The 12,723-nt window shown below is 37.5% G+C and overlaps 1 protein-coding gene across 5 annotated transcripts in view; it reads right to left on the bottom strand.

Annotated features, from left to right (window-relative positions):
• The window catches only part of LOC129780295 (integral membrane protein DGCR2/IDD-like), a 152,566-nt gene that overhangs the window by 20,962 nt on the left and 118,881 nt on the right, over positions 1-12,723 (bottom strand). For all 5 annotated transcript variants that reach the window (XR_008743878.1, XR_008743880.1, XR_008743879.1 and 2 more), the window contains exon 4: positions 5,240-5,320. Coding sequence is in view for 2 of the 5 variants with exons in the window: in XM_055788372.1 (XP_055644347.1) it covers positions 5,240-5,320 (81 nt within the window). In the remaining 3 variants the exon portion in view is untranslated. The remainder of the gene's footprint in view (positions 1-5,239; positions 5,321-12,723) is intronic.

The raw sequence follows: 12,723 nt of genomic DNA on the forward strand, positions 1-12,723 counted from the left end.
ACCCCAATTGGCAATGTTTGTAAGAGTTCCTCTTTCAGCTCCATACAGTAGTGTTTACAAAGAACGATTGTTCTCTGAAGCTGGCTTGGTGTACGAAGCATAGGGTAATCGGTTAAACAATTCATAGTAAAAGTAATAACGTTATGAGTTAATATTAATTTATTCTGGAAAAAATATGGTTTATCTTGTTTTAATGAGAAATTAATGATTTTTTTCTAATATCCGATATCCGGCCGGATAGTAAGATTAGTTTCAATACAGGAGCGCCCTAGCCGAATATAGCAGAAATAAGAGAAAATGAAAGTATTAAACCCCAATCGTTGCAAGACCACAAGACCACTCGAACGGGTTAGATTCCCATAAGAAGGACGACAATTCGTTCACAAAATCTCCCTCAGAAGTATCAGACTTACTGATGAAGACTCACTTCCCGAAATCTACATCGATTCATTCTGATATCAGTCCTAACTATAATCGTGTCATAGAATGCTCTCGAAGGTGTCTCATAGGACCTAAAAGTACAAAGGAAGTCGCAAATGTAGTTGCTGGATTGGTTTTCACGAGGGCCAGAGTAGATCCCTTTAACCATATAAAACCGCAGGTGCAGATGGGATTTTTCAGCTCTGATTCAAGAAGGAGAATCAAGTCTGATACTATTTTTCGTTATTGAGAACGAAAAAGTTTTTGCCGAACTTATCTATTTCAGCAAAAAATGTTTTGATGTTACTCTGAAAGAGTGGTTGGGTTGCGTGGTGTTGTAGAAAAAATTGAAGACAATTGATTGCTGACTCATTATCACCCTCGCGAGAACAATATACAAGACCATATGCCGCAATTTGTTTCCTTATGTGAAACTGGCGAAGGAGGAGCATAAATTGCAATATTTTTTATCTTCACGTTGTCAGTAGAACGAACGATGCATTTGATTTGCTGTGTTTTTCATATTGTACGCCGATTTTTTACGCGACTGGTGCAAAAAAATCGCGTAAAGGGCTTTTTCAGGGTCACATCAAATCGAGTAAAAAAATCGCGTAATTTCGAGAGAATCGCTTTTGCCACTTCATCGGCGCGCGCTCTTCACAACCACACTCGCACGCGCACTCGCACAATTTCTTTTCCCAACTAGGCGACGACAGGCGGATCGTGTAATTTCAAGAAAATCGCGTAATTTCGAAGGAATCGCGAAAAAACGCGTGATTTCGAAAGAATCGCGGAAAATAAAATCACGGAAAAAAATCGCGTAAAAACGAATCCAGAGTACTTTCCAACTTTTTTATATTATGAAAGCTTTAAGTTTAAAAGTTCATTCCCCGTTATAATATTGTACCTCGCTGATACACTTGTTGTTCGTTATTGATAGCAAGAATTGTACAGAAATGCACAGAACAAATGTATTAGGAAATGGGAGTGTTTCCAATTTTCACATTTTAAACCATTCACAAATTAGGGACTCGTATGCGACGGTAACAATAGTTATTAACTTTCATAAAAACCTGACCCGTTATCTGATTTGGTACACAATGTACCGATGAGAGATAAGTTGGTTCGGTTCGACATTGATTAATTGTTTTTTTTCTGTAGTCACTATACTTTCAACTCATTTGGATGGTTCGTCACTTTTACTTCCATTTTTGGAAGAATGTCGGGAGTGAGAATTGAACTCGTGACCTTTAGCGTGAGAGGCATGGATGTTACCACTACGCCAGATCGCCTCCATTGATTACATGTCCCAAATATATGTTTTCCTAAAAGTCATCAATCTTCGTGTGTGTATATCCTTATACCCTCTTTTTCTGCCTTTGCGCGTAAATGGTTCCCTTGCTATAAACAGTAGTATAAGTTAAAATGTAAATACACAATAGTTATACGAATATATTTGAAAATAAAGTGTGATCATCAACATTGTTATAATTTTCTTATATCCCATCCTTTTCCTGAAGAAAATATGTCCCCCTTCTAAACTCGAGTCGACCGCGAGTAGTCGGTTTTCTACCTTACTAACCATAGAATTAGGAAAAATTTAAAAATATGATTTGGTACAGACGTAGTAGTCCTACGTCAGAATATGTTCAAGGTCTGGTCGCTTTGTAAACGGAGGACAATGAAACCATTTTATTCATCACTTCGTTTTTCAGAAATTTGAGAATTTACTCTTTGGTACAATTTTGTTCTCCGTATATTTTTGCTAGCATTCATCGGGAGCATTACAAATTTGTTGTTAGCAAGCAGCTGCTTCACGTCGTCAGTTACTTCTACATTTAATCCCGCTTGGCAACGGGCTCGCATCACAACGGTTGGTTGCTCCATATTAGGGCCACAAAATGTAAATGAAACAAACCAAAATACGAAGCTCTCCAAAAATACGAACGACCCACACGAGATCAGAGCAACACTTGAACCCGACCCTTTGCCGTAGCATATGTTCAAAAATTAAAACCTTAGATTTAAATTTTAAAATTAAAACCAAATTTAAAAACTAAAATTAAAACTCAACTATTTCATTATTGAGATAAAAATATGCGTTGTAAAAAACTATGCCATCTCAACTAGGATTGGGCGATCTTTAGAAAAAGATCGATCTTGTCGAATCGATTTTCCAAACGGCGTAGGATCCTCAGTTTAAATCGGTACCTAATCTCAACTAACTTATCGGCATAATAATCATCAAATTCCCTCTACAACAAACTGAGTTCATCAAAAATAAGTATATTTGGACGAGACCGCAAGTAAGCGGATACACCCATGTTTTTTACGCGGGGAATTTATTTGGAAAATCCGCGTGAAACAAAACCGCGTTAATTCGAAAATCCGCGTAAATTGGAAAATCTGCGTAAAAAAAAATGTCACCTAATGATAGATATCAAATGGGACTATTTTTGCGTAGAACGGAAGTAAAAAGTTGAGTGTTGCTCGCTTCCGAAAACCCGTAGTTTTTTCTTGCAATTTCGTTGGTTACTGGTTGCTATAGTTCGGGTTTCCTCACGAATTAGGTCATCTGCTGTTGCTAGATTCCCTTGTGATTTGTACACGAGCAGTACCACTTTTGAACTGTCCAGAGCTATGTAGACAGGGAAAGACATTCACGAATCGCTACCCGTGAATCCCCCGTTCCAATAATTTCCTTCAAAGCAAAGTAATATGCTCTGAGGGAAAATGATGCATGAGAGAAAAATGTGAGCTGAGGGAGAGATGTGGAATTGCGCGGGTACCGCTTAAAAAAAATCCGCGTTAATTGAAAAATCCGCGAAATAAAACGCGTTAATTTGAAAATCCGCGTAAAAAAACCGCGTTAATTGGAAAATCCGCCTAAAAAAACCTCGTAAACAACCGCGCAAAAAAAACTGCGTAAAAAGATGTAGGTGACACCTTCAGGATGGAGTAACCTACAGGTCTTATCTATTTTTTGAAGTGGTAAATGGACAAGGTTTAGGCAAAATCGATGCATTTTTCTCGGTAGATCCTTTTTTATTGAGTTGCTGATGAAAAACAGTCGTTTTTTTCATGTTATAGATATAAGCTCGGCCCGACGAAAAATTATCGTTCCTTTAGCTCGGTTAGGGCTCGACGTGTTGGGTAAAACATTAAATTACCTGATTCATGTCAGTACACTTGTGAATTCTTCGTGGTAGAAGTTCAAACGAGAAAAAATCGATTACCTGGAAATCCCGCCGACAGACAGCACAATCGATTTTTCTGTGAAATTTGGCGATCCAGTAGTTACTTCTTCGCAAGGTTGCTATTTGCAACAAAAGTCAAAATTTTGTTTTGATTCTCTCCGTTCTGCGTTGGTTGTGATCAAGGCGCTTATATCAATGTATAACGTTTGAAAAAAAGCTACTGGCGTCAATGCGACGTAAAAAATATCTTCCATTTTTGGCGAAAGGTCTGACTCATGAAAATAAGCCTTCTCACGTGATAATGAACGGTCGAATTATTTTTTGCCTTGCTGTTACTTGTTAGGCGTCGTGCACAAACTACGTAACGCTAAAAATTAGGTTTTTGGACCCCCTCCCCCCTATGTAACAAAAAGTAACGCAAAACGAACCCCCCTCCCCCTTATGTTACGTAACGCTAATCTGTACACAAACTCAAAAATCTGATATCTGCACAAGTCGGAATCAAATGTTCACACGGATGTTCTTTATATGCAAGTAGTGACTACATGGGCTTCGACTTTGAAAATCGAGCCCATGAGAAAATGCATTCGAAGAACAGTGACTTCCTGAACAAACTGTAACGTATATTGGAACACTGCATAGAACTACTTCAGCATGATCGTGGTGCCGTTGCTTTATTTTGCATCCTGCAATAACAGACGGCCGACCTCTCTTAAGGGGGGCTGCCATACAAATGAAACACAAATTTTTGCATTACTCGGAAATTAATCAAGCAAATAAAACCAAATTAGGCATATGGAGGTTTTAGGGTGCAGTAAATGTTTCTATGGTGGTTAGACACCCCACCCACCTCTCTAAGGGGGGGCTGTCATACAAATGAAACACAAATTTGTGCATAACTCGAAAACAATCAAGCAAATGGAGCCGAACTCGACATGTGAAGGTTCTAGGGGGCACGAAACGTTCATATGGTAGATAGACACTCCTCCCCTCTCTCTGAAGGAGAGAGGGCTGATAGTGTGATAAAACGCACTCCTATATCTTCTTCTATGTATATAAATAAAAATGGATCACCGAATGTGTTGATAAGAGCAAAACTCGAGAAAGGAAGTGTCCGATTTAGGGCTGTCTTTATTCTATCATCTGAGACAAACCAGTCCAGGAGGCTGAAAGTCTCAAAAATAAAGAATAAAAAAATATATATATTTTCTATCATATTTTCTGTATCAAACATTTAGTTCATGTAACGGATAAACACGTTATTTGCAAGTGGTTAAAAAATCTTGAACGAGAATTGCGTCTGAAAATAATCTGATGTTATAATGACGAGTTTTGGTAGAAGTACTAGGAATTTTATAGTAAAAGGTAATTTCAAAGGGTAGATTAGAAAATCAATCAATGAACAGTTCTGCGATTGGACCCATGAACGTGCGCTTAGTAAGAAAACGTGAATGTGATAACGAAAAATAAATTTTGGGCGGGACGAAGTTTGCCGGGTCAGCTAGTTATCTATAAAACTCAAACTAAACTTTTGTTTTAGGGGACTAAAAGACAAATTGTAGGCGTTATCTGCATAAACAAAACTTTTGGTTGACACGTTGGCATCAATTGCATCTCCTTACCTGATACATTTCATCCTCTCCGGGCGGATCTAAGCATTCGAATTCACAGCACCGTTCCCCTACGCGGAACTTTTTACAAAACTGAAAGAGAAAGTTGAAAAAAAAACAACAAGAAATTTAATCGATGACATTCACTACGATATAATTTTATGTTGTATATGTGAACTTTCATGTACACAAAGATATAGTAAAAACCTCTGCAAAGTGCGACATTCATATTTACATCAAGCGATGCGGTGGTGAGAGCGAGAGACTAAATCAAAACCTTCGTTAAGTCCGCTACAACGCGTGGAATTTTCCGGAAAACTTCTGTTCGATAGGTATGACTCTGCAACTATCTGGAAAAACTTCTAAAGCTCTTTCTATCCCTTCAACTCTAGTTCGCACGGGTTGCATTTACGCCTTCCTGGTGCAGATCGATCGCTTGAGTGCACCCATCGAGAGCAGCGGTTTTCATCATCAAAAGTTGGAGAATTGAAACAAGATCAGAGTATTCGAGCGTTAATTTTTGTTGCATAGCGATGATACCATTGATTATATCTCAGCCAAAAATTTTCCTAGCTGTAATATATTCTATTTCCGACATAATTGATGCTTCGGTTCACATCTTCATATCGTTTGGAAAGTTTTTTCCCCACTCAAATTTTGAACCAAACTTTTTCCTCTACACCCGACAAACTCCGAGCATGAATTGTGCAATTAGATTACCGGTTATAGCTTTGCGATTCCAACATTGCCGTGGTAGCAAGCGGTGTGCCTTCGACAAACGTGATTTTGAAGAGAGTGAAACGAGCAATTATGGGCAGATTTAGGAAAATGGGCTTGTTTTAACTCGCGGATATGAAAATTTTAAAGAAAAAAAAGTTTTTTTGAATTTTATGTTTGGTACATTTTGACATGGTCCTTCAGTGATACCCAATGATTTTCTTTATGTTCTTCTCTGTGATCCGTTTATAGACTAACTTATACAGAGATAAAGCGTAATGAATGCCAGTCGCAATTAATCAAACCACCATATTCCGGTCTAAAACATGCCAAAGACATGCAATTAGACCAGTAGAACCTGTGAAGCCTAACTGCTTCTAGAAACAGGAAAACCAGATATAAGCAGAGAGAAAGGCAGCAATGCTGAAACCGGGAAATGTTATTTCGCTTTATTATTGTAAATGCAATTGCAACCGCAGGAGGGTGGAAATTGAAGTCGTTCAAACAGATGGAAAATTTCCGCTTCACTAATACACTGCTGGAATTGGGTGCAGCAATATTGCAAGAATTGGAAAGGTGTAGGCGTTGAAACGTAGGCGCGAACTAGTCCCGATAAATCGAATCTTCTTAAATGGATTTTGTGGTGACATTCGATGAAATTGGAAACACTCACGTACTTCGAACAGTTTCCTAGTGAAACTACACAGAATACTGAGTCGGATCAGTTGGAATATCGGAGTATTAAACATCTATCCACGAGTTTTTACTTTCAAATCTCAATTTTATTCGCAAGTTCCGCGCGTTATCTCTCGTCCGAAATTCGATAGTCGGAAAGTTATTTTATTTTAAAGTTCTCGGATTGTGCGAGATTTCGGCGAAACAGTGTCGCGAACAATTAATGGTTTGGTGGTGGATCCCGGGTTTCGGCACCAGAATGGAAGAATTATTGCGTCGATTCTGGGATAAGCTTCTTCTTCATTCCGGCTCGTTCCCCGCACTTCGGGGGTTTGTGGGAGGCCGGAGTGAAATCATTTAAATTTCACTTTCGTCGTATTTTTGGTGGACATTCTTACACTTTGGACGAATTTTCCACGGCAACTATCCATATTGAAGGCATCCTGAACTCCCGGCCTCTCACACCCTTAACGGACCACCCAGATGACCTTGCTGTTTTGACGCCCGGTCATTTTTCATTAATTGTTCGCGACACTGTTTCGCCGAAATCTCGCACAATCCGAGAACTTTAAAATAAAATAACTTTCCGACTATCGAATTTCGGACGAGAGATAACTCGCGGAACTTGCGATTAAAATTGAGATTTGAAAGTAAAAACTCGTGGATAGATGTTTAATACTCCGAGGCTATATTCCAACTGATTTTACAATTCTCATTTATTGCCTTCATGGCCTTTATATATGTGTGTGAAACAATAGTTAGTAAAGTGGTAATAGATTACTTCCTGTTACAGTATTTGAACTGTGTATACGTATACTATGTAAACTGTGGTAATGGGTAGTGGGATTCTAGTGTCCTACAGTTTGAATTTACATTAATAGAATTACATAAATATTTCTCTTCTGAGACAGTTATCTTGTGTTAGATGGTGCAGCTTTTCACATATCTAAAAGCAAACTTATTCAGAAATAGAAGATACGAATTTATGATGAAATTGTTTGTCTATAGAAAGATTGCTGAAATGATAGCTGCACAGTTCATCAATTAGCTCAACACTCTTGGAGAAGACTACCACGTATTACAACATTCCTCTATAAAATCATCCCGATGACATAGCGCGAATTAATCTCATGTTAATTGTGTACAATTGTCTCCTGTTACTCTCCAGGAAGTATCACTTGCCGGAATTACATAATTTTCTATTGCAAATGATTGTTATAATTATAGTATGGTGCTGTCAACGCTGTCATTGAATGCAACATGTTACAAGATTCATTAATATCACGTACGTTAGTTGGAAAGGATACGCAACTGGTAAGAACTGTCTGAGGATCTTCCACATGAACGACAACGGCTTTTATTATCTCCTGTCGCTAGATTATAGTATACTTCGAGACGAACCTCCTACTCTTGTAGGGATTTCATCATTCAACCAACGAGTGTGGGATGGAAAACGATTCTCCGGAATGTGCAATCATCCTTACGTTCGCAATTTATTGCGGCATTTACATACTGGGATAAAGTTGAAATTGCAAATATCTTATTCCTAAGCGCATGGAATGAAACTCTGCATGCAATTATTGTAATCGATGTTTCTCGCCAGTGCAATCTTGAGAATGACCATACTCATCGGATTTGGGTGTGCCTTCACGATTGTGGTCAGATAATCCAAGCTCTGTTTAATTCGTTTCGCATTGAAATGGAAAATCCATTCTATTGATTCCATTCGAAAACCCCAAACTTTGGGTGCTTCGAGGAAACTTGATAAATGTTTTAGTCGTGGATCAGCTCTTTACCCACTGTAATAACTATTAAGCGCTTAATTCACGTGCTAACTTCGCACGATACGATACGTACGCTCCCACATCCCTCCCTTGTTACGCAATAACTGTGTGGGCGGAAATATCTGCTCTTGATGTGATTATCGAAAATGAAGGCAATTTCAATAGCGCATGGAATGGTGCACCCCATTCACTGTCAGGATACAGTTTCGTACACAGAGCACTACAGAGCACGTACAGAGCACTTTTTCGTCCGGAAAAGGACGATGGTGGACATTAAATCATTCAATGGAAATGGGAAATCATCACAATAACTCTGGCCTAATCATCGATTGGATTTCCACGAACCGAGAGTATCACATGTTGGGCGTACAATTATTTTGGTTTGAATCCATTTTGCCCTTCCCCGTCATTGCTCTCGCACAGACTCAGCGGTCAATATCAGAACCGTCGGGGAGGTTAATAGGCCGGATATCGTCAATACCCGAAACACAATCGAATTATTACCCTTTTTGATATGACCTAGTTTATCTTATTCGCTAAGTTGACTGATATGGTTACCCTTCAACCTATTTTACAGCTAAAAAGAACCGAAATAGGTGCGGTCGCGAAAGTGGTGTCAGAATACCAGGAGAAGAGGGACTTATCGTAAATACAAAATTATGTAGAAATGATTATCAACAATGAACATTCCATGGAGCAATTCCACACCAAATCAGCCGGCCACTGACTCGAACCTCTTCGATTTTTTTGAAACTTGGTACTTATGATGGGAGCTACCCAAAATCACAATTTTCATTAGCGTATGATCGAATGAAATTACGACTGATTTTTTGAAAGGGCGTATTCAAAATAGAGATATAACCATTTTTTATAAAGAAAATAATGTTTGTTAATTTTTTATGCGATGTCGAAACCTGTAACTGGATTTATTCGGCAGATAAAAAGTGTAGTTGAATTCAGTGTATTTCTAATTATAATTCTAATTAATCTAATAAATCAAATAGTCACATGCAAAAGCATGTCCGGGTTTTTTTTTGTTGGTCGATCTCTCTTTCCTGAAAGCAGCTTGCATTGTGGGAGCAGGGGGGTCTGCAACGAAAAGAGAGACTATCACGGTGACACAACATTAACCGCCAAATACAGGAACTGATTGCACCTAATCGCTCCTCGCACGCTTGGTGAGGACGCTGATTCAGGCCACAATCAGGCTCAGGCTTACCTCCACCGATCGCTCCCGTCGGTTCAGGATACGCCTTGAAGAAATCCTCGCGGTCCACTCACAACCTCTTCCGTTCCGGCATCCGTTGATCGCCGCAGTCAAACGTGTTAATACGTGTTGACTCGCTCACGGCTCAATCCAGAAGAACTAGTCACTGGTCGCGTATTCACCATCAGGACTCTTCGCCCTGTCATGGCTGTTGTTTAAGGCTTTCGCTGAGGAGAGCCATTTCACTAGTGACAGCTGATGTAGGGATAGGACTGTTAAGTTTGATTTAGGGAATAAAAGGATAAGGATCTACACAGAATACAGAATCTCTCTTAAACTCAACATGAACAAGTACCTGTTGATAATATTTTGAGCAGAACTCGAATTTTGATTGAATACAAAAAATGATGTTTTTAGGTGAAATAAATAGAAGTGGGTAAAATCGGCCGTGGTAAAACTGACACCTTTAGAGAAACGAATGACTTGTTACAATAATTTCAAAATACTAAGAGATTTTCTATATAGTGTGTGGAAAATTTAAGAGGGGAAGAGAGAATAGTTGCAATTGATATGTAATAGGATTCTTAAGATTTTGAATGATAAAAAACCACACAATGTTTCGGATTCCTCTCTAGAAAACTCAACCAGCAATTATATTTGTCTTGTGGAAATTGTGTATTTTTTTGCCAATTCAGAGGCAAGACAACGGATATCTATTGAAACGGTTCTCAAAACCAAGGTGACGGATAAACTTTTGCTACTGGTCCGGAGTAGATAGTTTTTATCTCAGTTTGGGTGAGCATGCCCTACTCAACGTTGGTTCTGTATTTTTTCAAGTTAAATCTTTTTTTATTTACAAAAACAACTTTAATTTGCAATATCAAAAATATATATTTTTATTTTTTTTATTTTTGCACATAAAACAGAAGTCATGTAGAAAATTTAAAAAATATATCGAAGATGGTAAAACTATTAATGACGAACTTTGTGGAATATCGAATTTTTATGAATTTTTGAAACTTCGAATTTTTGTATGTTAACAATCATTTTTCATTCATTGTCTTTTTCATAGTAATAGGCTTTTTTAATATGTTTGTCGTGTTATACCGCCATGTTCATGAAATTTTATGAATTTGTTGATAATTTGCAACAACTTTGCTAAATACATCATTATGGTAAAACTATTCTCATGTGATTCAAAACATAAAAGCTCTTTATCAATTTCCTTTTAAATGCAGCCATTCTCGAGTTATTTAAAAAAATATTTCTAATTTATTGTCTTTTTTATAGTAAATAGTCTCTTAAAATATGTTCGTCGTGTTATACCGTCATGTTCAAGAAATTTGAAAAAGATCAATTATTTGAAATACGCCCTTTTAAAAAATCAGTCGTTATTCAAATTGGTCATATGCCAATGAAAATCTTGATTGTGGAAGCTTCGATTATATGTAACAAGTTTCAATAAAATCGACGAGGGTCGCGTCAAAATTAGCTGTTTTTCGGCTGATTTGGCGTGGAATTGCTCTATGTGTTTGACAGTTACTGTTATAATTGCGTAATGTATTTTCTATTTAAATATCAAATCAGTAAAACCTGTAGACCAAAGACGGATTTCTATTTCTAGCGTGCCCTTCAGCGAGTTCTCCGTGCACTGCCATCCACCAAGTAGCATCAATAAACGGTCTATCATAGCTGAATTAGTTTAATTTGTTGAAATGTCCCACCACCGCTTTATATATACCCGTTGAACTAATTTCGTTTGAATATACACCATTTACATTCAGCTTTGTCTGTTAACATTCTATTCAACAGGCGAGAAAACGTGAATTTTTGTCTATGTCCAAAATGTTAATTACCGTTCTGAATCATATTTCGGACGCTTAAGGCATATGATGCAGAAAACAGATCTAAACTTTATGCACAGGTATTATTTGGTTGATATCTTTAGTAAATTAGTTCAATATGCTTTTAAGCTTTCTACTTTTGTACCCATTTAATTTAAAACATAAAAAAATCATCGAATAAAATGCTTTTCAAATGAAGCGAATAAAAATCAAATTTCGAACACTTTATTTTGTAATTTTTGGGACGAAAATTACATTGCACTTGATTATATTCTATAGTGAACTGCGAAACACTTACCAAGCAATCACAGTAAACTGTTAATGATGATGAGAAATGATGAAACACGGGAGAAATTTAAATATTTATGAACGGGTAAATTCTACGTGCTCGCGCTAAGGAAACGTCAAACACAAACCATAATGAGTAGTGTTGTAAGATTTCTGCCGATTATGTTATAATTCAAATGTAGTCCTCATGTGGAATGATAGTGAAACCAAGGAATTACTCTAAAGAAGCAATTGTGATATTAATTTGATAGTTATATCATCAGTGCATTAAGCATTACAAGATATTAGAACAAAGTGTCCGAAATATGATGTTGTCCGAAATATGATTCAGAACGGTATATTCAAGTGCTAGCTTTTCGTGAAACATTTGGTTTATGCAGCATAAACTACTCAACATAATGTGCAGTTACACTCTTCTTTAATTATCCTCAATTCGTCTCCTACGGGTATAGCGTACTGACTCAGACACTTATCTGCTTTCTTGGGCGTCGTGACAACAGTCCTTAATGTAAAATAATCTTCTACCGTTTCCTTAAAATTTTCGCTTAATCGTCTTGCGAGCGCATGAATTAGTGAAATTGTAGAATCTGTTCCACTCCATAGAATATAACATTTAATGTGGCTAATTTTATGTTAACGATGTCTTTTTGTCACTTAGAAAACCTGGATTGGGAGCGTTCAAAGCGCACTTGAATTTTAAAACACTGCCCAGTGTTTTAAAATTCAATGTTCATCACACCCAATATCCACTAAATAGCAAGTTGCGATCATTGCTTGGAAGAATGTTTATTTGAATATTTTTACGTCTGAGTATGATGCTCTGATGTTGATTAATTGATATTTCACCCAAACCATGTTGACATTTTGTCTGGCCTTTATGTTCAATCTTACAACATTTCAGTATTACGTAGTGTTCGTAGAATTAAAGTTCATCTGCTAGTTTTGGTACAGTGAAAGGTAGATGTACGCTTTGCAGATACC

This window comes from Toxorhynchites rutilus, chromosome 3, assembly GCF_029784135.1.
Source record: "Toxorhynchites rutilus septentrionalis strain SRP chromosome 3, ASM2978413v1, whole genome shotgun sequence".
Taxonomy (NCBI): Eukaryota; Metazoa; Arthropoda; class Insecta; order Diptera; family Culicidae; genus Toxorhynchites; species Toxorhynchites rutilus.